The sequence below is a fragment of the Neofelis nebulosa genome, chromosome 9, assembly GCF_028018385.1.
Source record: "Neofelis nebulosa isolate mNeoNeb1 chromosome 9, mNeoNeb1.pri, whole genome shotgun sequence".
Taxonomy (NCBI): Eukaryota; Metazoa; Chordata; class Mammalia; order Carnivora; family Felidae; genus Neofelis; species Neofelis nebulosa.
The window spans coordinates 91,818,243-91,845,637 of NC_080790.1; the positions used below are offsets into that span (position 1 = coordinate 91,818,243).

Below are 27,395 nucleotides of genomic sequence, written 5' to 3' on the forward strand. Positions count from 1 at the left end.
TCTCAATCTGAATCTTACATTTTTATCTGATACAATACAGTATCAATTAGATACATACCTAATACTGAATTAAATACAGTATTCTAATCTGAACATGACATTTTATTTAATACAACTCTGTATGATTACAATATTCTAAATCTGAAAAAAAATACAGATTTCTAAATGTGGATGCAAGCCTCTTATCTAACCCCACAGTCACATTTCAATTTTGCCAATTGGTTCCATAATGTCCATTGGTTCCATAATGTCCATAATGTTACCACAATTTCCTTTTTCCATACAGAATCCAGTTGAGAATCATGTATTACATTTAGTTGTCATGTCCCTTCAATCTGGAACATTCCTCAGCCTTTCGTTGTCTTTCATGACATTGATATTTTTTAAGCACATGGATCAATTATAAGATGCCCCTTCAGTTTGGGTATGTTTAATGTATCTTCATGAGTAGATTTCAGGTTTGGTGGGACTATCCCTGATGTGAACAGCTGACAGGATTAGAAAGGTGGCTGAGTAGAAAGGCTGCAGGTGGGAGATAGGAGAGCAGGGGCTCCTGTTACCTGCTATACATCCACTTGCATTATTTGAGCTCTTAACATATAACTATTTGATAACTTTTTTTAAGACTGTATTTTTAAGTAATCTCTACACTCAACATGGCGCTTGAACTCACAGCCCTGAGATCAAGAGTTGCACACCCTACTGACTGAGCCAGCCAAGCACCCCAACAATTTTTTCAAACTAAGGGAAACTTATATTGGAGGGCACATATTTTGGAGATAGATGGGCATGGTAGTTGTTTTTCAAATCCTTTGAGGAGGTTAAAGAGGTGGACAAGGCAATACATGATCTAAGGAAGAATCTTTTCTGTTGAGGAGAGTAAATCACTTTCCATCTACTTAGACATTTCGCAACTCTTGGAGGTGGTGTCCTAGAAATTCAAATCATAAGTGCTTTGAAAGTTGAGAGACCTAGACTTTCTGCTCTCCCTTTCCATATTGCTGAGCTCATGCTGGGCATATAATGGCAGCTCATGAACTCTGGGTCATTGGTTCAGATATTGCTTTTGAGATTCTTTGGCCTCACTTTGGATGCTGAGTAAGGGCTGAAAAGTTTTTAAGAATTCTGGGAATGGGACCATGGGTTTGTAATGGGTGTAGTGATTTCCCTAGCAGTTCTAAGATCTGCCTCTCCAAGAACTGTTGTGAAATACTCTCACAATTTTAACTTCAGTTCATCTAGGCCCCTATTTATAGGATTTTATCAGATAGCAAGCAAGCTGCTTCAAACTTTGTTTTGGTTCATGATCACCTTTAGCTACACCCTCTACTGCTGTTGAATTTTGCTCCTCTGGGAAACTTCTCATGAAGTTTTGTTCTGCCTAAATAAACATGCCGATTTCCCTTTGTCATCACTTATGATCCCCTTTCCAGACTCCCCACTTGCAGGCCTCCTAGAAATGCAAAAATTTCCCAGGTGGTTGTATTCTTTCCCACATCTGGTACCTGGCTGATGAGAGTAAAATCTTATTTGTGACATCTCGGTCCAACATACAGATGCAGGAATCTGTTCTTTTGGAAACACCTCTCCATATTAAAGGGCTTTGCTCATCCTCTCAAGTACTTCTACAGCACTTATCTGTCAGGAAGGAACTATAGATACCCATGGCACTATTCTCACTTTTTTGGATACCTCCTTTCGTTAAAAGTTCACCCAAGGCTGGTTATTTTCTCTCTTTCTTCTATAAAAGAAATAAAGAGAAAAAGAGAGAAAGAGAAAAAGAAAGAGAAAAAGAAAGAAAGAAAGAAAGAAAGAAAGAAAGAAAGAAAGCGGGAAAGAAGGAGCAAAGGAGGGAATGAAAAAAGGAAGGAAAGAAAGGAGGGAGTGAAAAAGGAAAGGAAGGAAAGGAGATAGGGAAGTAAGGAAGGAAGGGAGGAAGGAAGGAAGGAAGGAAGGAAGGAAGGAAGGAAGGAAGGAAGGAAAGAAGGAAGGAGAGAAAGAAGGAAGGCAAGCAAAAACCCCCAAACCCAAAACTCACATAAGCATCACAAGTTTACCCACTGGTGCCACCTGTTGGCAAGCACACTGATATGCTTTTGCCTTGCTTGTAGCTTAACATCCATCTAAATTCACAGCTTGAACATTTTTATGTGAAGCGCTTTCTATGTTTTTCTACCTTCATCTTTCTAACTCATTAGCCACCTTGGTGGTTCAGCTTCACAGCCTTAGGGTTTCTCTTTCACTCCCTTCCACCCAAGGCCACCTGCACTATCTCTTTTCTCTTTCTCTCTTCAACACACTGTCAGTTTTGTACAATGACTGAAATTGCATTAAATCCTGAGCGAAGGGAATGGGGATGCAGCCGAGGATGGGAGGTAGGGGATATTCTGGGATCTCTTTAAATTTCATGTGTAGGGAGCCCATGGCCAGGCTGGAATTCCATAAAAATAACCAGTGTAAGTCCAATATTGCAAAGAAGTATGTGTTCATGTGTGTGTGTGTGTGGGGGGGGGGACAGAAATCCATTTCTTTTACCAAGCAATACAGTGAAGAGTCCTTCAAGAAATTTCTGATTGAGATACTCTTGTGCCCCACATTACATCTTCTCGAACATCTCTTAACTTTGGCTGTATCCACTGGCTTTGCATTGAATGTCTCCTGCTTTCTGCCTGAGATTCTGGAACACTGAAGCATGGATCCTTCTGGGAGTCCACCTGGTACTTCCACCTGTGAGACCTGGAAGTGCAAAAAGTCATAACTCATGACAAGCAGGTGGTGGAATCCTTGTGGATGAATGCTCTCCTTTCCACCTCTGTGATGGACAACTCTACCCTGCATTCTACAAAGCACCTTGAAAGCCTTGGTGGATCCATCTCTCATGGTCCACAGGAGTGACAGACAGGAGAAGGGACTCTTGTTGTGGCATTCCCTCTTTCTTGTTCTGTCTTGCACTCCTCTATCACCCCTCCTCTTTCTCCCTGGATGTCTTCTCAAGCCAAACCACCTGTCACAAGCCCTCAAGGGTCTCAGGCGGGTGTGGTAGAACAACATCCTAACCACGACAGAGTGTAGTGGAAACTGAAAGAACTCTTATGATCTGAAATTCCACCTGCACACACAAACTGCCTTTACTGAATTCAATTTTGTAAACAAAGCTTGAATCCAATCAAACAGCCATTTTTGTAAATCTAAATCCAGTCACTGTCCCAATTTTTATAAGATGGTTTTGGGATTGTGTATACATGACCTGAAAATTATGAGGGTTAATTTGTTGGTTTCTCCTTGTATTTCTGTCAATTTTTATTTAATGCTTTTGGAGTTGTATTTATTTTTATTTTTTTTAATGTTTATTTATTTTTGAGACAGAGAGAGACAGAGCATGAACGGGGGAGGGTCAGAGAGAGGGAGACACAGAATCTGAAACAGGCTCCAGGCTGTGAGCTGTCAGCACAGAGCCCGACGCGGGGCTCGAACCCACGGACCGCGAGATCATGACCTGAGCCGAAGTTGGCCGCCCAACCGACTGAGCCACCCAGGCGCCCCTTGGAGTTGTATTTTTAAGTGTACACAAGTTAAGAATTACTGATGACTATTTATCCTATGTAATTTCCCTCTTATTTTGAATTACTGTCCATTTTGTCTGATATTTAATTCATATTCATTTGGTAAATATTTTCCATGCTTCATTATCAATATTTCCATATATTTACATTTTATTTTTTCCCACATATTTACATTTTAGATTGAGGTAAATTTCTTGAAAAAGTATCTAGTTGGGATTTTTTTATCCATTCCAACAATCTTTGTTTTTAATGAGAGAATTTATTCCATATGCATAGAATATAATTATTGACCTTTTTGAATTTATTTTCACTAATTTATTTTTATGTGTATTTAAAAACATTTTCCACCTTTTCTTTTTTTTTCTTTTAAATTTGTTTCTTTCTTTCCATTTCTCAGATTGCTCAGACTTTCTTACTCCATTTTCCCTGCTACTAGATTAGAAGTTATAGATTCTGTTTCTATCTATGGTTAATCTAGAAATTGTAACAGGCATATTTATTTAAGTTTAAAACTCTCCTAACCATGGGAAGAATTATAGAATGCTACTCCCATCAACTTCAACACTCCTGTTGTTCAGGATTTTGTTTCCATCTCATTCATTAACTCCACCATGTAGACATTGTTACAATTTCATATAGATAATGTTTGTTTTGATTTACCCACAAGTGCAATGATTTCCTTGATTATCCTTTTGAATTTCAGATATTTATTTGGGGCTAAATTCTCTTCCTTCTGAAGTAATTCATTAGTAAAGGAATAGAGTGGAGAACTCTATTAGTTTTTGTTTTGTTTTGTTTTGTTGAAAAATGATTTCACTAACTACACTATAGTTGACAATTATTTTCCTGTAATACTTTATTTTTTTTAAAAAAATATTTATTTTGAGAGAGACAGAAACAGCATGAGTGGGGGAAGGGCAGAGAGAGAGGGAGACAGAGAATAATCCCAAGTTGGTTTCACATTGTCAGCATGGATCCTGTAATACTTTAAAGATATTCCTCCTTTGCCAGCTGTCAACCTAATTATCATTCCTGTGCAGGTGATCCACCTTTCTTTTACGTTTAAAAAAAGTTTTTTAAACGTTTTATTTATTTTTTGAGAAAGAGCGAGTGAAAGCGGGGTAGGGGCACAGAGAGAGGGAGACACAGAATCTGAAGCAGGTTCCAGGCTCTGAGCTGTTAGCACAGAGCCCAACACGGGGCTTGAACTAACAAACTGTGAGATCATGACCTGAGCTCAAGTCGGACGTTTAACCAACTGAGCCACCCAGGCACTCCCCTTTTCTTTCTGTTTTTATGACCTGCTATTTGTCTTGTCTTTGATTTCTGACAGTTTTACAATGATGTGTGTAGGTGTTGATTTCATTTTGTTTAACTGGCTCAGAATTTGTGCACTTTAGAAGTTGAGTATTGTCTTTCATTAATTCTATAAAATTTGAAGCTTTTAAGTCACTGAGTATTGCCTCTTCTCACTCTCTCCTCTAAAACTCCAAGGGTGTGTGTGTGGGTGGGTATGTTTGTGTGTGTGTCTTCCACACTCCATGTCTTGCATCCTCTTTTCCAAACTCTTTATCCTTTTGACTCTGTGATACAATGTCTATTTAGTGGGGGGAAATTTGATTAATTAATTCATAGCTATTACTGATATGATGTTTGGACATATACCCCTTGATCTTGTTTTATATTTTCTAATTTATCATTCTTGCTTGTTCCTTTCCCATCTTACCCATTTCTGCTTTTTATTTTTTGATTGACCAAATTCTGTTCCATTTCCTTCACCAATGGTTTGTAACTACATTGCCTATTTTTAGTTTTCTAGAATTGTTTCTAATTTCTAAGAACATACTCTATGTGTGTTTTGGGCTGTAGTTTCTTCCCAAAATTCCACCATTTGTCTCCTATCTTCAAAGGGCTCCTCCCTCAGGATTTCTTTTCAACCAGTTGTTATGGACCAAATGTTTGTGTACCCCCAAAACTCATGTGTTGAGATCCTACCCCCAGGGTGATGGCATTAGGAAGCAGGGCCTTTAGGAGATGCTGAGGTCATGAAGGTGAAGCCCCCCTGATCAGGTTTAGTGCTCTTGTGAAAGAGACCCCAGAGAGCTCACTCACCCCTTCCACCATGTGAGGACACAGTGAAATGATGGCTGTCCATGAACCAGGAAGAGGGTTCTCCCCACCAGACACTGAATCTGCCGGCACCTTGTCTTGGATTTCCCAGTCTCCAGAACAATGAGAAATTAACTTTTGTGTTGAAGTCAACCAGTTGGTGGTACTTGTTATAGCAGCTAAAATGGACTAACACATGAAGTCTATCTTTTCCTATTTTATCAGAATTTTAAATAAATTATTTCAGTTATTTCATATACCCTGTCTACCACCTTGATATCCCCCACCACCACCGCCCCCCCTTCCCCCGGTCATATATAACAGATGTCTCATCTCTTTAACCAGAGTGTCTGTCCCTTGAGCTCAGGACTGCCACACTGCTTTGTACATAGTCAGTCTTTGTTCATGAACTCACTAAAGAGACAAAGACTATTTCAAGGGGTGTCATTATTCAGGAAATATTTCTGGACTTTCTCTGATGATGACATGATTTCAAGGAATGTGTTGTGTTCTTCTGGTTGATCTGTCCTGTAAATTATAATCATTAGGTTTCCCAGTCAGGATAGGAAGTAACTTTAAAGTTACATGTAGACTCCCCATAAAAAAGAATGAAATCTTGCCATTTGCAACAACATAGATGGATCTAGAGAGTATTATACTAAGTGAATAACATCAGTCAGTCAGAAAGACAAATACCATATGGTTTCACTCATATGCGGAATTTAAGAAACAAAACAAATGATCAAAGGGAAAAGAGAGAGAGAAGCAAACCAAGAAACAGACTCTTAACTATAGAGAACAAACTGATGGTTACCAGGGGGGAGGGAGGTTGAAGGTTGTGTGAAATAGGTGATAGGCATTAAAGAGTACACTTATGATGAAAAAAAGTTAAACATAGAATCTATCACCAGGTGGCAGTGTTGGCCAGCTTGAACTTTCTCAAAGTCCTTGCTGTCCGAAATTTGATTGATACTAGTTTTGTATTTTCTATCACTGATTTTTCCATCCAATCAATCAATATAGCAATCAATACACATCCTCCTGGACACTCAGTGGGTGCTTTCAGGGTTGGGACACTGTTTAATCTCTCTTTGGGACCCACAGGGATTGGCCCCAGAGAAAGCAGTGTCCATTCCAGGCAGTCAGCACATGTTTGCTGGCTGACCCCTTTCCTGCCACAGTCTTTGTCTCAAAGCTGTGCGTGTATGTAAACCCTCACACTTGGGTTGATTGAGCTAAGAGGCTGGAGAGCCCCTGGAGACATTCCCAAGGCCACAACAGAGATGGCAAGGCGGTTTCAGCTGCCATTGCCCTCTTGGGGCAGGAAAAGGGGCCCAACTCCTCAGACCTGCCCAAAGAGTTCTTCCTGGTTTGCCTTCCTCTCTTATAGACTCTTGCATCAGAGAAGCCAAGCATCAAGGGTGATCACTGCCAGACAAGCTTCTGAGCAAAGATATCTTTTGGACTGAAACCATGAATGGGACAGGGTGGGCGTTAGGAGTGAGTGGACTCTACAGACTTCTGCCAGATGACGAACCCATAGGATGAACCATGAGGACAAATGGCCACTGGGCCTTCCTGGCACACGGGGAAATCCACACACTGTTCAGGATGACTGTCCTGGTTTAAGAGTTGGCTTCTCTGAGCAGTGTTGCTCTTGGCTGTCTCATCTGCTTTGCCCTCTGGAATATAAATAAACCTCCTCCTCCTCCTGTTACCTCTCCACTAGTCACCATTTGAATTCAAAGAAAACTCTAAGAGTGAGCTGAGAGCACTTTCTCTAGCTGTCCACCCCCTCAATTTTTTGTTTTATGCAAGTTGAAATAAAAACCTTCCCAGGCAGAACTGGCTGCCATTCTTAGAAGCTGCTGGATCAGAAAGCCATTAGACGTAAACTCTGATTGCACTTCTGTCCAGAATAAAGCCAATTCTAGTTGTGCCAACTTTAAAGGAAACTACAAACAGTGCTCCTGACTGCATCACTCAGCCCTAAAGGAGTGTGAGACACAGTGGCTGTCCTGATCTGATGGGGACAGTGCCCATCGAGCTGGGCTGGGGGCAGTCTACTGAGTTGGAAGCCAAAGAAAGATAAGGAATGGGGAGGGGATAGGGCATGAGATCCATAAACCTGAAGTGCAACAGTCTTTAAATCTATCATTAAGTTTCCCATACTAACAGAAGCTATGATTTTATTGAAACAGAACAAAAAAACCCTTTGGATATTAAATCTGGCATCTTCTCATGAGGAAGAATACACTGCTTGGAATTTTAGAGCTAAAGGATTTAGAACTTGCTACATTTGCTCATTTTGTAGATAAGAAACCTGAGGCCTAGAGACATCAAGGGGCTTGCCACATGGTGGGCTGGGGGAAGGACTGAAGGCCTAATCCAGTCTCTTGGCACCCTGTCCAACGCTGTCTGTCTACTCAGCTTCCCCAAGGGCTGCTGAATGAGGAAGCAAGGGTTTGACCCATGGGTGATGGTTGCCAATGGCTCAAAGTTCTTACCACTTGGTGCTTGGAGGGACCCTCATTGTGTCTGTATGATCACCACTAAAAATGTCAGCCTGCCATTGGGTGAGAGCAGGCAGTGCTATTGCCACAGCAAGGGTGTCTGCAGGAGAGGCAGCTCTGAGACTGAGGAGAGTATACATGGGTGCAGGAAGCCTTGCTCTCTCCCCTTGGCCCTGTGGACCCTAGCAGTTAGAAGATTGGTTCTTCCAGCTATCAATGACTAGTAGACACAGAGATGCCATTGTCTTTACTGACGATGCTTTTGACTATGTGGGCTTTTGTGTGTGAGGGGGAGGGGGTCTCATGGAGGTGAACCCAAGAGTGTAAATCGTTTCTGTGGGTTTGTGGATAAATGACACCCTAGCCTTTCATGCTCATGTAGGGCTAGATAACTTCCAGGGCTTGGTGTTGATGAAATTGAGTTAGCATATTACTAGAATTGACAGAGAACACACCCGCCACAATGTCTGGCTGCTGTATATGCAGCACTGCCTTCAGAAGCCCCCAGATCCAGGAGGACACTCGCTGTCAACCCAGTACCATCTGGAGGTGGTCCTGGTTTTCACTTCCTCTGTTTTGTTCTTTGGTGATGAAACCTCTTGCTCTGTGGTTGCTGTGCATGTTGGGTTAACCCCACAGGGTAGATACAAAGTAAGCCCCAGGTTCCTATGGAAAATCTCTCAGGCCTCCCTACTTCTGCACCTGCCAATGTACATCTTTCAGCTGTAAGGGCTTGGCCCAGGGGCCTCTTGGGAAGAAAATGTGACTAGCACTTCCTGGATGTCCTGCTGCTCTCTCTCAGCACCACTGAGGCTCCACAGAAGCAGTCTTGTGGATATGGCAGGGGCAGATGGATAGAGTGGTTCCACCTTGTTCTGGGAGATAGGCTTCCTGGAGGCAGCAGGGATGGCCTTGGCCTCAGGGGCCCCAAGGGCTGTGACACTCAAGAGGAAGGTCCTCCAAGTCACCTCTTGGGTAATGGGCTGCAGGAAGTGCAATTCTGTACCACCTGAATTCTGAAATATTTTATGTACACATAATCACTTTTCTTTATGCAACCTGAAGGAAACAAGAACTATATACTTCTTTCTCTTATTAAAATCTTTTTTAACGTTTATTTATTTTTGAGACAGAGAGAAACAGAGCATGAATTGGGGAGGGTCAGAGAGAGGGAGACACAGAATCTGAAACAGGCTCTAGGCTCTGAGCTGTCAGCACAGAGCCCAATGCGGGGCTCGAACTCACAGACTGCGAGATCATGACCTGAGCCGAAGTCGGCTGCTTAACCGACTGAGCCACCCAGGTGCTCCTATTTTAAAGTTGAGTCAATTCTATGTACTTTCCTCATTGTTCTCATTGTGGGGTCTCTTCCTCTGGAAGGCTATATGGGCTCCCTTACAGCATCACAGCTGGGTTCCAAGAAAGACGGGGCTGTGGCTGGGGTCTCACAGGGCCTAGACCTAGGTCCATCAGAGAGGGGTGCTCCCTGTGTTCCAGCATCAAAGCAGTCCACCAGCCTGCATTCAAGAGGTGGGGGACAGGCTCCTCATCTTGCTGGAGTGTACACCATCACTTACAGGGGATGAAATGTTGTTAGCCATCTTTGGGATCCCCTGTCACAGTTATAATCTTCATTCACAATTCTATATGTTCTATTAAAATGAAGATCCAGGCCAAATGGTGAAGCAGATAATAAGGAAGGAGCAGGGGTGCTGGATGTTCTGCTGCTCCTCCACTGTTTATTTCTTTGGGCTCAGTTTCCTCATTTGTTCCACCAGGGGGTTGGTAATTAACAGAAATTGATAGCCCTAGATAATTTTTAAGCTCAGTAAAAGATGCATCTGGCATAGAGCAAGGCACATGTCTAGTGCTAGCTGTTGTCACTGGCTTACCAGCCTTAAAATCCTTCATTCTCTGGCAGAAGACAGGCATTACACACACACACACACACACACACACACACACACACACACACACACACGGCCTGGGGTTGACTTCCAGTGGAAGCTCCTCCAAAAGACCCTCTTCTACAGCGTATTTCCCTTTCCAGACCTTACAGCTAACAGGAAGTAATCTTTCCCAAACCCAAAGAACTCAACCAACCAGTTTTCCAAATTCCCTTTCCCCTCTGTTTGTCTTCTTTAGTATGTGTTTACTCCTTGGGTGTTGAAATATTTAAGTATCTGGTTGAGACAAGATTCTATGAATTTCCTTCTTAGCTTGGCAACAAGAACACAGCCTCCACCACTGGGCTTCCTGTGTGCCCATTCCAGGCTAGACTTTTCAGATACTACTGCATTTAGTCTTGACTGAGGCCCTGGGGAAAGAGATGTTACTCTTGTTTTGAAGAAAAGGAAAATGAGGCGCAGAGAGGTTAAGAAACTTGCTCAGGGTCACAGAGCTTGAAAAGTCAACGTTTGAACCCAGGCCACAGACGCTGGAGCAATGGGAGAAACCTTCATGTTTCCAAATCAGCCAAGGTTAGTAGGCCATTTGCTTCCCTGTTACACTCTTGCTCACCTCCCCTTAGCAGGTGACCTCCGCGAGGGCTGAGGCCAGCAGCTGGCTGATAAGAACATCAGACTCCGGACCAACGTCCTGGCCCAAGGACCACTAACCAGCCCACTTGGCCCACGGGAGCCGCTTGTGTGTGTGTTGGGGGGTGGGGCATGGGCCAGCCTGGCAGGGTGACTGGCTCACTCTCAAGGGTACACAAAGGGATTAATACTTTGACTTCAACCTATGAGATGCTGAAACGACCTAACTTTGGTGGTCCTCGGACCCACCTGCGCGCTTCTCTCCACCAGTCACATTCTGCGCTGGCTCCTTCCTATTGCAGACGGTTCCGGGAGCCACTGCCTGGGAGCCTGCGTCCCCCAACGCAAACAGGTCGCTGTTTTGTTTTTTCGTGGCGCAGCTCTCAGATCCTTAAGACCCACAAACTGAAACCAAAACATCCTGGCCTGATGCCCAGAGTCTGGACGGGAGCGAAGAGACGGGAGGCGGGCTGTGGCATCGCAGTCCCGCGAGAGCCGCGGCCCTCCCTCTGGTATGCATGCCCCAGCGCTTCTTCCTCCGCGGACCCCTTCTCAAAGGCGGGAGAAGAAAGGGTGGGACCCGGGCAGGTCCGGGAGAGAGGCAGGTCCCTACAGGACCCGGGCCCCGAGATGTGGGTGGTGGCCGGAGGGCGGAGACGGGGCGGGGCTCGCGGAGACACCAAAGGGCGCCTCCGTCTCTCCACCTCAGATCCTGGTTCAAGAGTGCCTCCGGGCGTCGGGCAAGATGGCTGCGCGCGGGTTGGGTCGCAGCTTGGGGAGACTCCTAGGCAGCCTGAGCTGGCGCTCCGGTCAGCCCGCGAGGCCGCTTCGCGGGGTGAGCGCCCCCGCCGCAGCCGCAGCGCAGCCCGGCTCATACCAGGCGCAGATCGCACAGGCGGCCCGAGAGCCCGCCGCTTTCTGGGGGCAGCTGGCGCGGGACATGCTCGTGTGGGACACCCCCTATCATACCGTCTGGGATTGTGACTTCAGCAGCGGCAAGATCGGCTGGTTCCTGGGAGGCCAGTTAAACGTGTCTGGTGAGTGGGTTGCCGGGGACCCAGGGCGCCTTCAGCTCACTCGTCTCGAGGGGACGTAACAGAAACTGGCGGGCCCAGCCGTCCCCGGCCCGGCGGGTCAGGCCCCACGGGAGGCCCTTTTTCCAGTCTTCTGCTAGTCGAGCTCTCAACTGTGGCGCCTCGCCATCCCCGCCCCCATCCTACCCAGCCCGGCAGGCTCCAACTGCCACTGCAACCCCGCGCCCCGACTCCACCTTCCCGGCTTCCGCACGCGCCTGTGGAGACCTCCGGGCATGAGCTTGAGTCGCCCAAAAGCTGGCCTTGTCCCAGCGCGGCTCCTCTCTCCACTGCCTCCAGAGTTAACTACTTGGTTCCACCGCACTGCGGAGCGCGCGCCTGCGGAGTTGCGGGCGAGCTATGTGCCAGGCTGGGGTGTAGGGTATGGGGCGCAGAGGTGTCCGTCAGGACTTGCCCGCTCCTATCCCTGGGGGAGGCAAAAAACGATAAGTGTCTGACTTGTCATCGCCAGTTGCGGGGCCCAGCGACTTGCCTGGGGAGAAACTACCCATGTAAACAAACATAGGAGTGGAAGGCATTCGGGTAGGAACAAATCCTGAGCCAACAGTAGGAATCGGTTATTTCCTTGCTCCTGGGACTGTGGGTGGGAAGGATGGAATGGGTGTCTCCTAACTGACAGTTTCAGCTGCACCCGGAAGACCCACGACTTGCTTCAGACCTGGTGGTGATTGAGACCCCATTAACCAGTTTCATATCTGCTGAGATTGAATCCGTTATAGTTTCATTAAGATTTGGGATTGGGAACACAGTGTTCCCATACCACAAGGGGAGAAGGTCCAGGAACTGGAGGCAGTAGTGGCCAGGCAGGGTAGGCCTGGTGTTGGTCTGCTGGGGCAGGATGGGACTTGCAGGCAGGTGCGGTGGTCAGAGGGGCTGCCTCCTGTCTGGGAATATGGAGTTAGATGGGCTCTGGGAGTTGTTTAAGAAAAGGGCCTTCAGGTCTTCACCGCAGGGCCATGCCAGGGTTTGAACTTGGAGGTTGGATCTGCTGTCTGGCACAGCTCCACCAAGTTTTTCTACTCAGAGCCTCAGTCTCCTCCTGTGCAAACTGGGGGTGATAATGCCCACCTGCTACTCTGGTTGTCAGGACAGAGTGCCAGAAAGTATGGACCAGTCCAGCATTTATTGGTGATCAATAGGTAGTAATGATTTTAACTTATTACATTCTGAAGTGGTCTTAAAATTATAGGTAGTGCCTGGCAATTATTTTTCCAGCAAAGAAACGTAAGGGAACTTTGGACCATATATATATTTTTTCATACTGTACATTACTTTGCTGGTTTAATCAAAATGAGTCACTTACTAGCTAAGTGTTTTCTCTAAAATTGAGTCAGCAACAAGTGTCCTTGAACTAAGCAGGGGGAACCAACCCTTAGGTTTGCAGAGTTGGTGGAATGTGCCTTTGAAGGGGAGGACATGACTTACAGAAGGAAGGTGCATAAAGTGCAGCTCCTTGAGGCTGCTTTTGGACGTGGAAGGCCTGAAGTGGCTGTGAACATTCATGGTTAGCTTGTGCGCACTTACAGCCTCTTACTCTTTGATAAGAGAGTGAGGATGGACCTTGTGGGGCAGGTACCTAGGGCCTGGTGAACCTCAGTCAGTCACGGCAGGGTGTGGTCAGCAAGAATTCTGCCTCTTTTTCCTTCACTTATTTCTCCTTTATGGCTGCCTAGCCAGCAGCTGAGCTTCAGGAAACTGTTATGGAGAGAGACAGCTTTTTGCAGCTTCCTTCCTCCAGTGTGTATGCCCACCCATTCATCTGCCTGGGATATCTCTGTCCTTTGCCAGTATCTGTAAATCACAGAGGTGACACTATGGAAGAGGATCAGGCCAGGCCATAGCTGCCCTGAGTACCACCTAGAGAGTTGTGGAAGGGGTGGGGGTGTTTTGGCCTGATCTGTCTGTGTGATAGCACAATGATGGCTTGTTCCAAAGGTGCATTGCTCTCAAAACTGCCATTACCCCTTCAGGGTACTAGCAACTGTACTAGCAGTTCTCAAAGTGTGGTCCCCAGACCAGCAGTATCAGCATCACCTGGGAACTGTTTAGAAACACAAGTTCTCAGACTCCATGCTAGACTGTCAGAATCAGAACCCCAGTGAGTGGGGCCCTGCCATAACAAGCCCTCCATGCACATTCAAGGTGGAGAACCACTGACCTATCAACCCCAAACCAGGGCAGATGAAAGCACTTTTGAAATGGGCAGGATTGGGATTAGTGTCCTGGAGATGACTCTGGTGAACAAACAAAAATGGTATATGAGTGATGCAGTACAGTTTAGTGGTCCTGGGTGTGTCTAGAATCACACCTAGGTTTGAGTCCTTACTTTCCCCTTACTGTTCTTTGTATGCATCTCCTCCTCTGTAAAGTACAGATAGTGTATAACCAAACTCTGTTCTAATTACTATTGTTGCATATCCACCACCCCACGTTTACTGGCGTAAGGTAGCAACCATTTTATTACTCTTGCAGATTCTGTGGCTCAGGGCTTTGGACAAGGCCTGTTGGGGATGACTTGTTTCTGCTCCTGAAGGCTGTCTGGGCTGTTGCATCTGCCTTGCTTCTCAGTCCCAGGTCTGGGGCTTAGGCTGGGATGACTGCAGGCTGGGCTCACCTGGAACTGTGGCCCAAAGCACCTACACAGGGCTTGTCACAGCATGTTGCTGGGCCCGGGGAATGCTGATGACCAGTGGTCTCAGAGACCAAAGCAGAAGCTGCTAGGCTTCTTCTGACCAGGAGGGAACAACCTGGGGACACATGGGGCCGTGGTTAGCAGCAAGTGAGAAGTGAGAGACCTTGTACCCAATCACTGGCTTTTGTTATTTATTAATGAATCATGGGGAAGCCTGTGACCTTGAACTTGGCCTTCAGCAGTGTTACTGGAATGACGTTTTCTGTTAACAAGACCATAGGAGTTTGCATTGGATCAGTCTTGGATAATCAGGAAGCAGGCTTTGGAAGACATGCTGGTGGCCGACATGGCTCTCAAAGTCCATCCTGGGGCTCTGGGATAGCTAGAGTGTCAGGTGGGGTCATGGTGTCAGAGGACCCCTGAGCAGAGCAGATAGAGTCTCCAGCCTTCACTGATTTGCTTCTATTACATTTACATAAAACTGCTTTTCAAGTTTCTGTGGAAAGCCAAGACCTAAAACTGATTCTAAAAAAGATTCTTTTTTTAATTTTTTTATTTTAATTCCTATATAGTTAACATACAGTGTTATATTAGTTTCAGGTGTACAATATGGTGATTCAACAATTCTATGTATTACTCAGTGCTCATCATGATAAGTGTACTCTTTAATCCCTATCACCTATTTCACCCATCTCCATACCCACTTACCCTCTGATATTTGCAAATGACATAGCTGATAAAGGGTTAGTATCTAAAAAGGATTCTTACCAGTCTCTGTCTTTTGCAGGGCTCAACAGATTAAGGTTTTTGCTCTGTGGCGTATAAAGTCAGGATGTCAGGAAATTGCAAATGCAGAACTGGAGGGTAATGATGTGTGTTGGTTGCAAAACACACAACTAAATTCTGTTTTCTGAACACCAAATTCTGCATCAGATTTTTAAAAATTTTTTTATTGAACATTTTTTGAAATGTTTATTTACTTTTAAGAGAGAGAGACGAGTGCGAGCAGGGGAAAGACAGAGAGAGAGAGAGGGAGACACAGAGTCGGAAGCAGGCTCCAGGCTCTGAGCTGTCAGCACAGAGTCTGATGAGGGACTCGAACCCACGAACCGTGGGATTATGACCTGAGACGAAGTTGGACGCTTAACTGACTGAGCCACCCAGGTGCCCCAATGAATCAGATTTTTTTTTTTTTAAATATGAGTTTTCTTACTTTTAAGCAAGGGTGTAGAAAAACTATTTTTAATCCAGAGATTCCTGGATGCTTTTTGGAGCATGAGTTGCAGCTGTGGAAACCATTTTGCTATACTTTTCTCCTCTTACAATTGCACCTCCCCTAATTCAGAAGACAGACACACTGAGAATAGAAGATGCTGCACTTCTGTGGTCCACTTTTCTGTCAATGGTTAAAGTAACTTTTCTAACGTCTTTCAAGGAAGTCTAAATGAAAGTCTAACCCCAGGTCTTAGGAGGAATGTCCTCCTGAAGACACTGAATCCTTCCCAGTTGTCAGACGCACAACTTACTTTAAATAGCAGATGCTTCTGGAAAATTGGCAAATATAATTTATGACTGATGTAATTTCTTAAAATATGCCAGGGAGATTTTCTATTTAAAGAAAACCCATTGTGAATCCCTTTGTGAATATTAACTCCCTCATTTCTTTTGATTAAAAAATTGAATTTCCGTATGTGGGTTCACTTAAAGTTGGGGAGGGGGAGGGATGTACTTAAACATCTGACAAGAGTTCTTGAAAATCCCTACATAAGTGTGTGCCATCTTTATAATGGAAATGATAATCCTATTGTAATCTTTTTTAAAAAACACAGCTCAAGGGACGCCTGGGTGGCTCAGTCAGTTAAGCAGCTGGCTTAGGCTCAGGTCATGATCTTATAGCTTGAAGGCTCATGGGTTCGAGCCCTGAGTTGGGCTCTGTGCTGACAGCTCAGAGCCTGGAGCCTGCTTCCAATTCTGTGTCTCTCTCTCTCTGCCCCTTCCCTGCTCGTGCTCCATCTCTCTCTCTCTCTCTCAAAAATAAATAAACATTAAAAAAAAAAACACACAACTCAAAACCCATGAACCACCAGCAGGCATTTGCTTATCTGTTTGCAGAGTAGTGTCAGGCCTGGGTTGTAGATCTGTACTTAGGAACATGGTGGAACCTCTTCTCATCTCATCCTCATGACACCAGTGTGAGGTGGTTGGTCTTCCCATTGTACAGATGTGGAAATGAAGGCTGCAACTTAAGCATAGTGATGAACAGTACAGAAAACACGCCAATACCACAGGGCATACATTCTGCCCAGGAGACGAACCACAAATCAATAAGTGAGAAAATCCACACTGGGGTAACTTGCTCAAGATTTTTCTAGCTGCTAAGGAGAGAATTATGATAGCGCCCCTCCACCCCAACCCCATGATAAATGAATCTTAGGCACATGGTCCCTGTCCTCAGGGACTTGTGACCCAGATGGGGGAGGATTTTGCAGAGTTAGCATTATGTCCCAGAGTGGAGACCACCGGGCAGGTAAGTAAGCATTAAATGGTGTCATCCATGGAGTGACAGGGAGGGAGAGGTCACTGTGTGCTAGGATATTGGAAAAGGCTTTTAGTAGGAGGTGGTGTTTGAGCTGAGCCTTAAATCGACCTAAGTCCTTGCCCACTTGTTCTTGGAAATGGAATTTTCTTGTCCCACTGCCCAGTTCTTTTGGTAGAAGCTTTGTTTTTAAATGTGGAGAAAGGGGGAGTGCTTGGGTGGCTCAGTTGGCGTTTGACTCTTGATTTTTGCTCAGGTCATGATCGTAGGGGTGTGGGATCAAGCCCCATATTCGACTCCACACTCAGCGTGGAGTCGGCTTAAGATTCTCCCTCTCTCTCTCTCTCTCTCTCTCTCTCTCTCCCTCCCTCCCTCCCTCCCTCCTTCCCTCCCTCTCTTTCTCTGCCCCTTCCCCTGCCTCAGATAAAAAAATTAAATGTGAAGAAAGAATTTCCTTTCTTTCACTCCCATTCCCCTTCTTTCTTTTCCTTCCTGCAATGAAGGCAATAGCAGGAACCATACACGTGTGTTAAAAGCCAACACATACATGGCATTTTACGACCACTATCATCTCAGACCCTGAGCTGTGCTTTGTGTATGTGTTTGTGTCATCTGAGCATCATCCAGGGCAGCAGTGGAGGGTGCTTCTCTTGGGGACACAGCAGAACCATCTGACCCCATGCAGGAAACCCTCAAATGGCCTTTAATTCCTACCTTCTCTCTGAATCAGGAGCCATTACCCCCATGATGGATTAGGAAAGAAAGATTTAAATTAGATAAGCAAAGCACCGTCTGTGGTTAGTGAGTGGTTGGACAGGGTCCAGATACCAGAGCATGGGTTTTTCACATGACTCCAGGCTGCCATCCAGCAAAGGTCTGGCTAGATGTCTTACAGAGAGTCTTATTTTTTTTAAAAAAATTAATGTTTATTTATTTTTTAGAGAGAGACACAGAATGTGAGTGGGGGAGGGGCAGAGAGCAGGAGACATAGAATATGAAGCAGGCTCTAGGCTCCGTGCTGTTAGCACAGAGCCCGATGTGGGGCTTGATCTCATGAACTGTAACATCATGACCTGAGCTGAAGTTGGACACTTAACCGAATGAGCCACCCAGGTGCCCTGAATCTTTAATTACTCCTGTCCCCAAAGGGAAAAGAAAGGCCCCCCCCCCCCCGTCCACCCATCCCAAATCTAGAATAGATTGTGTGTAGATGTATGCATTCACGTCTATCTGCTGGGGCAGGGTCCTGGACCACCACCACCACCAGCAGCAGCAGCAGCAGCAGCAGCAAGTGGGATCTTCCTAGAGGTGAAGATGTTCATGCCCACCCAGACCTGCTCATTCAGAGACTCAGGGTGAGGCCTCACCATCTCTGTGCTAACAAGCCCTCTGGGGGTTCTGGAGGATTCAGAAGTGCTAGTTTAGATTAGAAAGAGACTCTGAGGGATAAGGCCACAAAGACAAGAGGTCTGTTCTTTCCCTAGGCATGGAGCTAACCTGGTGTCCTTTAGACTCCAGTGTTACCCTCCAGCCTGAGGACTTGAATGGTCTGTCCATCATTCCGAGCTATGGTACTTCTTTGCTCTGTGCTATGGGTTAGGCTGCACAGGTACAAATATTGACAGGACATTGGGTCCCAGCCTACAGAGGGGCAGCAAGTGTAAACATCTCAGGAAAAGTTAGAGGGAGGCATGAGGTCCACAGGATGTGAAGTGCTTAGTGAGAGTGGGAACATGTAGGCCAAGACCTGCGCGAGTGTGGGCACCAGGTGAAAGGAAGCAGTGGGGACAATGGGACAGTGTCCCCCAGGCAAGGAGAAACAGCACAAAGGCCCAGAAGCAGGAAGGAGCTCACCAGACTCAACATGGCCAGCAGTGAGAGGTAGATCATGCGCAGCCTTGGCGGATGCTTGTTGAACACTCCCTGTGTGCAGGGAAGGCACGTAGGGGATACTGCACCTGGGGTTCAGTGCTTACCTGCCTGGATTCCTGCCATCCATAAGCCCCAGGAAGATGGGGATACATGGCTGCTCTCACTGGCCACTCATCCACACCCTGGATTCCCAGTGTCCATCCTGTGGCAGATATTTCTCCTCTACTTTTTGCAGCTCTTCCTTTTTGCTTGGTATAAGCCAGGTGCAGGATGCCCTGCTGGGGTCTGAGGCTGTGAGGGTCTTGGCTTGAAGCTGGGGCATCACTCATGGGATGAGACGTATATCCTGGTTCCCTGGCTGCTGTGGGAACAAGCAATGCTGGGAGATGAATCCTGGGTGAGGCATCATGTGTGGTTTGTGGCCTTTTCCACTGTGGCCTTGGGCAGGTCACTAGACCACCCAGAGCACCTGGTAACTGTTTTCTAGGCTACACCTGAGCTGCCCATTTTTCAGGGTGACACAAAGGGTCAAACTCAGAGTGGGAGAAGGTATTTTAGAGCAGGCTTCTTGGTTCGGTGTGCACACATCTCAGGGGGTCTTCTGTGGGGCAGGTTTGGTGTGAGGCTTAGAGTTTGCTCTTATAACTAGCTCCCCTGTGATGCCTGGAACAGCCAGGGGCCAGTGAGCACTCATGTGCACATGGGAGCAGCCCCCTCCTCCCGCTGGACCACCCATCCCCACACAGTGCACAGCTGTAACCCAGTTTGTGGATTCTCAGCTGGGCACTTTCAGGTTTGTTGTGACCTTCCCAGGGTCATTTCTTCCTGATTCATCACTTAAATCCTTCAGGGCCCGGAAGCATGGGTGGAACGTGGGGTGGTGGGCTGGTGTTGGGGGGTGGGGAAGTGGTGGGTATGAGTGAGAAAGGGTAAGTCCCTCCTGGGGAGGGGGCAGTCACTGCTTTAGTTCCTAGGTGAGGATGTGGCCTCATCTGCTGATTGTTCAAGAGAAGCCAGAAATCTGTGGTTTTGTGTGAAAACTCTTGATTTCTAAATTTTGGACTAATTGACCCCTCCCCCCCCCCCCCCCCCCCCACATACACACACTGACGTCAGGTTTCTTGTGCAAACCCAGATTTTGCCACCAATCTCCTCAGTTTGACTTCTTTTTGCATTTTCTATCTGCTGTTTTTTTCTTCTCTTTTTTTTTTTAATGTTTGTTTATTTTTGAGAGAGGGAGAGAGAGAGAGAGAGAGAGAGGAAGAGAGGGAGAGGGGCAGAGAGAGAGGGAGACACAGAATCTGAAGCAGGTTCCAGGCTCTGAGCTGTCAGCACAAAGCCTGACGCGGCACTCGAACTGATGAACTGTGAGATCATGACCTGAGCCGAAGTTGGACACTTAACCGACTGAGCCACCCAGGCACCCCTCTATCTGCTATTTTTATGACACTTCTTCTCTTTTGTTTTTCTAGTAATTTAAAGAACTTTCCTGCATCAGTAAGTACTAATAGTATTAATAATTTTTCCAGATGACCTCTATCTTTGTTTATTAAATTTTTTGAGGTATAACTTGTATACCTGTTAGGAGTCAGAAAGTTCAAATGAAAATTTGTTTAATGTTTATTCATTTTTGAAAGAGAGAGGGAGAGAGATAGAGCATGCACACATGCGGGTGCAAGGGAGGGGCAGAAAGAGAGGGAGACAGAGAATCCCAAGCAAGCTCTGTACTGTCAGTGCAGAACCCCATGTGGGGCTCAAACCCATGAACTGTTGAGATCATGACCTAAGCTGAAATCAAGAGTTAACTGACTGAGCCACCCAGGTAGCCCTGAAATTTTTTTTATTATAAGAGTAAATGATAGATAAAATAACCCAAGAAGGAGAAAATGTAATTCAGATGCAGCTAAAGTATGTAAATATTTTCGTGTGGGTTCACCCTGTCAAGAATTATGGGAATCACATGATCTTTTATGAGCATCGGCTCCCATAACTTTTGTCAGAACAGTTATTTCAGCAAGAAATATTTATTAAAGTCCCTGTAGCTCACTGCATGGTATTATCAGTTGATAACAGTACCTTGCATTCATATAATAGCACTTCAACTTTCAGTCTTTGTATTTGATCCCAATTATAGTCTTGTTGAGTTAAACATGGTAGGTAATGCATATCCCATTTATATGGGATGATTTTGAATTGAAGAAGATAAGTAACTGCACTCAAAAGAAAAAAAAAATATATATATATATATATATACCTGAACACCGGGGTGACCCTGAAGACCAGGTTGGCAGAGGCCTGCTGGCCCCAGAAGCTGTTTGTGGTTTTTGTTTTTCCTGCTGAAGGAGAAGTGAGTAAGGAAAATCTGGCTGTGAGGGCTGATAGGAAAGGGTGCCTGCATGAACCAGGCAGATTGAAGCTCACCTTGAAATCAAGAGTACTGAACAGGATGTTAGCAAATGAACCTGATCTTACTAATCTTCAGGTTTACAGTAAATCATCAGAACTGATTTTCTGTTTTTGCGGGCAGTCATGTGATCTGAGCTTGGGTAACAGAGGGGGTGGGAAGCAGAACCTTCCGGAAAATGAGCATGACATTTCTCCATCATTTCATCACATGGAGTAGAGGCTTGTTTGTAGGGTACTGGCTGGACATCTGAGAAGGGATATGGATCCTTGTCTTGGGTCGCACCTCCAGCAGACTCCAGAGCTTTCTGCATGAACTGTATACTGAATCGGGCGGCCTGTTTGCATTAAGCATTCTTTCCAGCATCTCAGGTTACAGTGCTCAGCCCCAACTGCATGTTAGAACTACCCAGGGAGCCTTGAAAACCATGGAGCTAATTGGGTCAGGGTCCCTGGGGGTGACCTGGGTAACGCCCATGTGTGGCCAGGGTTGGGCCTGCAGAGATGAAGTGCCTGCTTCAGAGTATTCACAAGAGATCGCCCTGCACATGTGAAATCCTATTTGTGTACTGGTAGTTTCATTTTGCAGGCTCTGACAAATCACCTTTCCTGCAAGGAGGTAGAATACTTGCTTTTGAGGATGGTATGGTCCACCTCAGTGTAGAGTAGCCCAAGCCACAGCAAACCAAACCCTCCCCTTATCCAACTTTAAAAGCACCAAGTGTAACATCCGTAAAACCTGTTTTTGTGCAGTCAACTGCTTGGATCAGCATGTTCGGAAGTCCCCAGAGAGCATCGCTTTGATCTGGGAGCGGGACGAGCCTGGAACTGAAGTGAGGATCACCTACAGGTATTGTGTATCCCCTGACAGCATCTCAGTGCCCAGCAGGGTCTCCTGGGCCTTTACATCTGTGTCTGTGGTACACACCAGCCCCAAACACTTTTGATGGGCTGTTTATAGGAGCAAGATTGCCCAGCCTGGGGGAGGGCTGCCCTTGTTCACCTCAGCAATACTTGGTGCTGTTAGGTTCCCACAAAAAGAACTGGGTCTTTGGACACAAATATGACAAATGTTCAAGGCATGGAGAGGCTTTTGCCACAGTGCTGTGTGCTTCTGTCTGGTTCTGAGCAGGAGGTCATCTGAGTATCAACGGGCATGTTTCAGCTTTGGAAATGTTCTCTGGTCCCAGGAAAGTAAACATGAATGCCAACTGAATAAAATACATGCTGGAATTAACAAATGAGTCTAATTAGCATCTTTCTCCCAGTGCTCTGAGAGTGGCACCATAAATAAGATCAAGCCATTTCAAGAGGGGTCCTCCCGACATCTTTAGATAAGTGTTCCACACGTTCCATGTGTCAAGCACCTTTCGGGATGTTGTGTGCATGTTGAGGGTTTGAAGGAACCCCGTGTCCAGGAATAGTAACCTGGCTTCCTAAAGCACTGCCTCCTTCTGGAACTGCCTTGCTCAGGGATCTCTGTGGTCAGTCACTGCAGGACATTGGTTTCCCCTTCCAAGGGGTAAGCCCCCCTCTGCTTAAGCCTAAAGTTACCTTTACAATGCTATCTCAGACCCACTGTGAATCTAAGTCATATGTCCTTTATCACTACTCACCCTTCACCATCAACTAGTGATCACTCTCCTTGTGGGCAGCTTGTGGCCTTTCTCGTCCAATTCAACAAGTTTCATTGAGTGCCATTGTATCTGTCAGGACAGGCTGGGGTATATTGTAGTAACAAACAATCCCCAAATACATGGTAGCATGTGGCTGGATGGCCACTTTAGACTGAATAGTCTGAGAAGGTGACATTGGAGCTGAGGTCTTGTTGCCAAGAAGGAGTAGCCAAGATTGGGGGGAGAATTCTCAAGCCCACCTGGGACTCTTAATAAGCACAGGTGTCCAGGAAACACCTGTGGCTGGGGCAGTAGGAGCGAGGGGGGCATGGTAGAAGGAGTGTTCAGGGAAGGAGGGGGCCTGAGAGCGGCAATAACTCCCCTGCCACTTCGGTGACTTGGGGACTACTGGGCACCCCTAGTTTTCTGTTTGTTTCTCAGACTCAGGTTTTATCACAGACCAAATTCATCAAACCTGGTAAGAGTGTACTCATTGACTTTTGGTTGCAGCAAAGTGATGTTTGTTAATCTGCTGCAGCTCCTGGTGGGCACCACCTTACCATTCCCCAACCTCAACAACCCTCGGCTGTCCCAGCCTTTACCAGTGCCTGCATTGTTTGCTGACCTGTCTCTCCATGAGCCTGTACAGATAAACCTCTTGCCTCCATGCAGCCCACCAGCCAGCAGCATTGCCCCCTGGGAGCCTTGGGCCCCATGCTGACAACTGAGGCAGAGCCCCAGGCCCCTATGCACACTTGAGTTTGAGGAACACTGCTCTAACAAACAAACTGGCTTCACTGTTCATTACTATTATTGGCCCAGCTTGATTAATGTGTGATTCTTTAGTAAAAGATTAAGACTGTGGGTGGGGGTAGAAGGGCTTACCAACTGGTTGTTGGAGATAAGCTGACCCAGTGATGAACCATTTTCCCTTTGTCACTACCTCAGGTGTGCCTGGACTCCAAGGATACCCCCTTAACTGGACACCCCCCATCCACACTGAGTTAATGGTCAGCAGTGTTAAGTGATCCGAGAGCTGGGCTTGGTCTGGTCTGCTGAGATGTGTGGTTAAATGTAAGCCATGGGGGAATTTTCAGGACTGCAGCCAGTGTGTTAAATCTCAGTTCAGTTGCACCAAAGCAGTCCCAGGCAAGGGACATGCTTATGAGTACAGGCAAAGTATTTATTATTCTCTTTCTAAAAATAAGCAGACTTAGCTTGAAATGGTTTTATAAACCTTATCTGGACTTAGTACCAGATGACTGTTTCTAGTTGCTGTTTGAGTAAGTGTGTGTTTGAGTAAGTGTTTGAGTAAGTGTGTGTACAGGTTGTTTATAATTCCAGCTAGTTTTTGAGAGATATGGGTTAATTATTCTCCTGGTCATTTTAGGTTTTTGACATGAGGTTTTCTTTCTCCTTGTTCAGAGGAAAGCCACCTAGACATTGGTGCTGGATGTCCTGCCAACATATAAACTGCCACTAAAATAAAGTGCTCTCCTGCCCAGTGTCTCATGCAGTGGCAGCCAAGGTGACTTTGTCGGCATGAAGACCAAGTTCCAGACTTGGAGCCCTAGCTCTTTCAAGAAACTCTGTGGGGCTGGGGTTCTCAGAGGCTGTGTGCTGGGGACCACACCCACCTTGTCTGTTTGGAAGTTGTGGGTGGCCACTCCAAACTCTTCCCCCAATGTGACCTCAGACACAGAAGGTAGCAGGTTGATGAGTCCAGGACTCACCCCTGGGACAAGCACTGTGGCCTTTGCTCTGGACATGGAGGAATTTGCAATCTGCCATTCTGAAGCTGCCTCCTACTGGCTGGGTGATCTTGTGAAGCTCTGTAATCTCCCATCTGTAGGATGGGTTAATTGTGATAACCAAAGTGATTGTAGGCATGGGGAAGTGACAAAATGTGTTGGAGGTTAAAGTAGTACTTATTAAATGAACATGGTGATGATTATGGTAGCCGCTACTATTTATCAAGTACTTCCTGCGTTCCAGAACTGTTTTAAGCATTGTAGCTAAGTTATTTTGTTTAAGTACCACCACCTGATTACATAGGAATTATTATTGTTCTTATTGTTACTTCCAACATTTTATTATGGATAATTCCATAATTTGAAATTTTTCAAGTAGTGCATCTACTGTCTCCCTACCACCTAGATTCTACCCTTAACATTTTACAATCCTTGTTTTTATCACATGTGATTTATATATCCATCCCTCCATGGGTCAGTCCATCTTATTTTTTGGATACATTTCATAGTAAGTTGAAGACATTAACATACATCCCCTGAGCAATTTGATGGCATGATATTAACTACAGTTAATTGTGTGTTTATTTTCTATTTTTTGCTGTGAGGTTTATATACAACAAAATGCACAAGTGTGCATTTGCTGAGTTTTGATCAATATATATACCTGTATAACCCAAACCCCTATGAGATACATAACAATGAACACTGTCCCAGAGGAGTCCCATGGCCTTTCTCAGTCACCATCCCTACCCTCCTGAAGCAACCGCTGTTCTGATTTTTTTTCCCAAATAGGTTGTCAAAGATTTATCTTACAGATAAGGAGGAGACTCAGAGAGAGGAGTTGATCTGTCCTGGGGCAGCAAGGTCAGAGTGGTGAAGCCATGTCCCATCCATCACCTACCTCAGCCATGATCAGCAGTCTCACTGGGGCCCGATGATGGAGTCTCTCAAATGGGCTGATGCGGGGCCTCTGCCTGGGGTTTAGCTCACAGGGAATGGTCACTAACTTGTCTCATTCCTTGGGAGCCCAGAATCTCTCCCTTCTGTGACTGCTAAAGTTTTTTGAGGAAGCATGTTCCTGGAGAATCATTGTAGAGCTTGTAATGGGCGCAAGTGACACCTCCACCCTGCTTACCAGAATCTCCACTATTCATCACATGTCTGGGCAGACACACACGTGGTACACTTACACACATACATTTTGAGTGTGCTTATTCTCCAGGTGCGTTTCTACAACCTGCTTTCTCTTTGTGCTTGGGATCTGTCCTGGAACGTTCTCTTGGGTGGCAGGTAGGGTCCTGCCACCTGTTCTGGGAGCTGTGCCCAGAGTTGCCTGTGTGTGGACTCTGCTATTCTGAATACTGGCACATATTTGTAATCTCACCTCCCTCGGGTGGGGAAGGCCTGGCAGGATTGGCTTTGGGAATCTTGGGGAGGCCCTGTGTCCTCGCCTGCCCCATCAGTTCCTTCCCTCTGCGACACCAGCTGGCACCGGTTCCAAGGCGTACCCTGCCAGATTGACCAGGAAGCTGCAGGAATGTGCTCAGCAGTGCAGGTGGGCCCTGGGATGGCAATGGGGCTCTGGGAGGAGGCGAGATAATCAGCATGGTTCTGTTGAGCTCCCTTCTTTAGAGGTGTGACACTTTTTTCCCGCAGGGAAGCGAGGGAGCAGGAATGCTTTGCTTGGCAGGGATTAGCCTGGGATGGTCTGTGCACATCTTCCAGAGAAGAAGGCAGACTGTGACTTTAGGCTGGAGCCAGAGCCGGAGGGCTGCCCCAGCCCACCTTCTAGCCTGCCTCTCTGCCCAGAGAGGTGTGTTCAGAGCCAGTTGGAGGAAGCTGTTCTATCCTAGTGAACCAGCAGACTTCAGACCCTGGGCCCCTTCTGCATCCCCTGAGGCTGGGCCTGTGGGCTTGAGGCCTCCGAGGGCAGGGACTTCAGAGGCCAGCTGGGACACAGATAAGCTGGGTGGCTCCTTGAGGCTGTGTAGCCAAATAGCACTCTAGGCACTGCCCCTTTCAACTGTCCATGTGTCCTTTTCTAGTATAGTGCCTTTTTAGAAGATTGTCTTTCACCTGTAGTTCAAGTGACAGATTCTAGAGGTCCCTGGGGATGAGGATGTGGAGAAACACAAACTCCTCAGGAAGTTGGTGGTGAGGTAGATTATGAGGCTTCAAGATTACTGTCTGCCTGGAGCCTGGAGGTCTGGGCTAGGGATTTCTGAAGCTGGGGATGGATGAGGGCATAGAGTGGAGCAAACTGAGGTCCGGTGGCTGGTCCCAGCCTGTGGGGTATACGTGGGTGCCCTGAAACAGAGGTGACAGCAGGATGTGGGTGTCTTACGTAGAGTATTTACCAAGGCTTAGCTCATCTTTTGTCTGAGTTCTCCAAAAAGAGGTCTGAACTTGAACTCGAGCCCAGAGCTTAAGAATTTTAGCCCTGGCCAGTTCTGTGCCCTTGAAGCCTGTCACTCTGGGCCTCAGTGGGCCCAGCTATAAAATGAGGGACCAGATAAGATCTGCACTATTCCAACACCGGCAGGTGTGGTTCAGTGTGGTGGTCACGACCAACATAGTTCAATAGAGCTGGATGTCCACAGGCTTCACCAAAAAGGGTAGGTGTTGTCTTGGGTGTGCCCACAACATGAACTAAGTATAGTTTTCACTGTGGGTCAGGGCCCTGGAAGGGGTGATTTCTATGGCTGTTCCATTTTCTTACTGGTAGCAGGTGTACACAGTGAGGAACCCCTGTCCAGAGGAGTGAAGGGG

General features: G+C 46.3%; 1 protein-coding gene and 1 long non-coding RNA gene across 5 annotated transcripts in view; one reads left to right on the forward strand and one right to left on the reverse strand.

Annotated features, from left to right (window-relative positions):
• Nucleotides 1-8: 8 nt before the first annotated feature.
• On the reverse strand, nucleotides 9-11,088 carry LOC131485325 (uncharacterized). Its single transcript, XR_009248776.1, has 2 exons — nucleotides 10,972-11,088; nucleotides 9-2,736 (listed from the first exon to the last, which is right to left on the reverse strand). It is a non-coding gene; the product is annotated as an uncharacterized LOC131485325 (long non-coding RNA).
• The window catches only part of ACSS1 (acyl-CoA synthetase short chain family member 1), a 61,281-nt gene continuing 44,779 nt past the window's right edge, over nucleotides 10,894-27,395 (forward strand). The window contains exons 1-2 of one of the 4 annotated variants that reach the window (XM_058684684.1): nucleotides 10,894-11,074; nucleotides 22,013-22,109. In XM_058684684.1, coding sequence (XP_058540667.1) covers nucleotides 10,933-11,074; nucleotides 22,013-22,109 — 239 coding nt within the window. In that variant the 5' untranslated portion in view covers nucleotides 10,894-10,932. Of the gene's footprint in view, nucleotides 11,075-11,142; nucleotides 11,760-22,012; nucleotides 22,110-27,395 lie in introns of those variants that run through there. The other 3 variants (XM_058684682.1, XM_058684685.1, XM_058684683.1) reach the window with 3 other exon arrangements.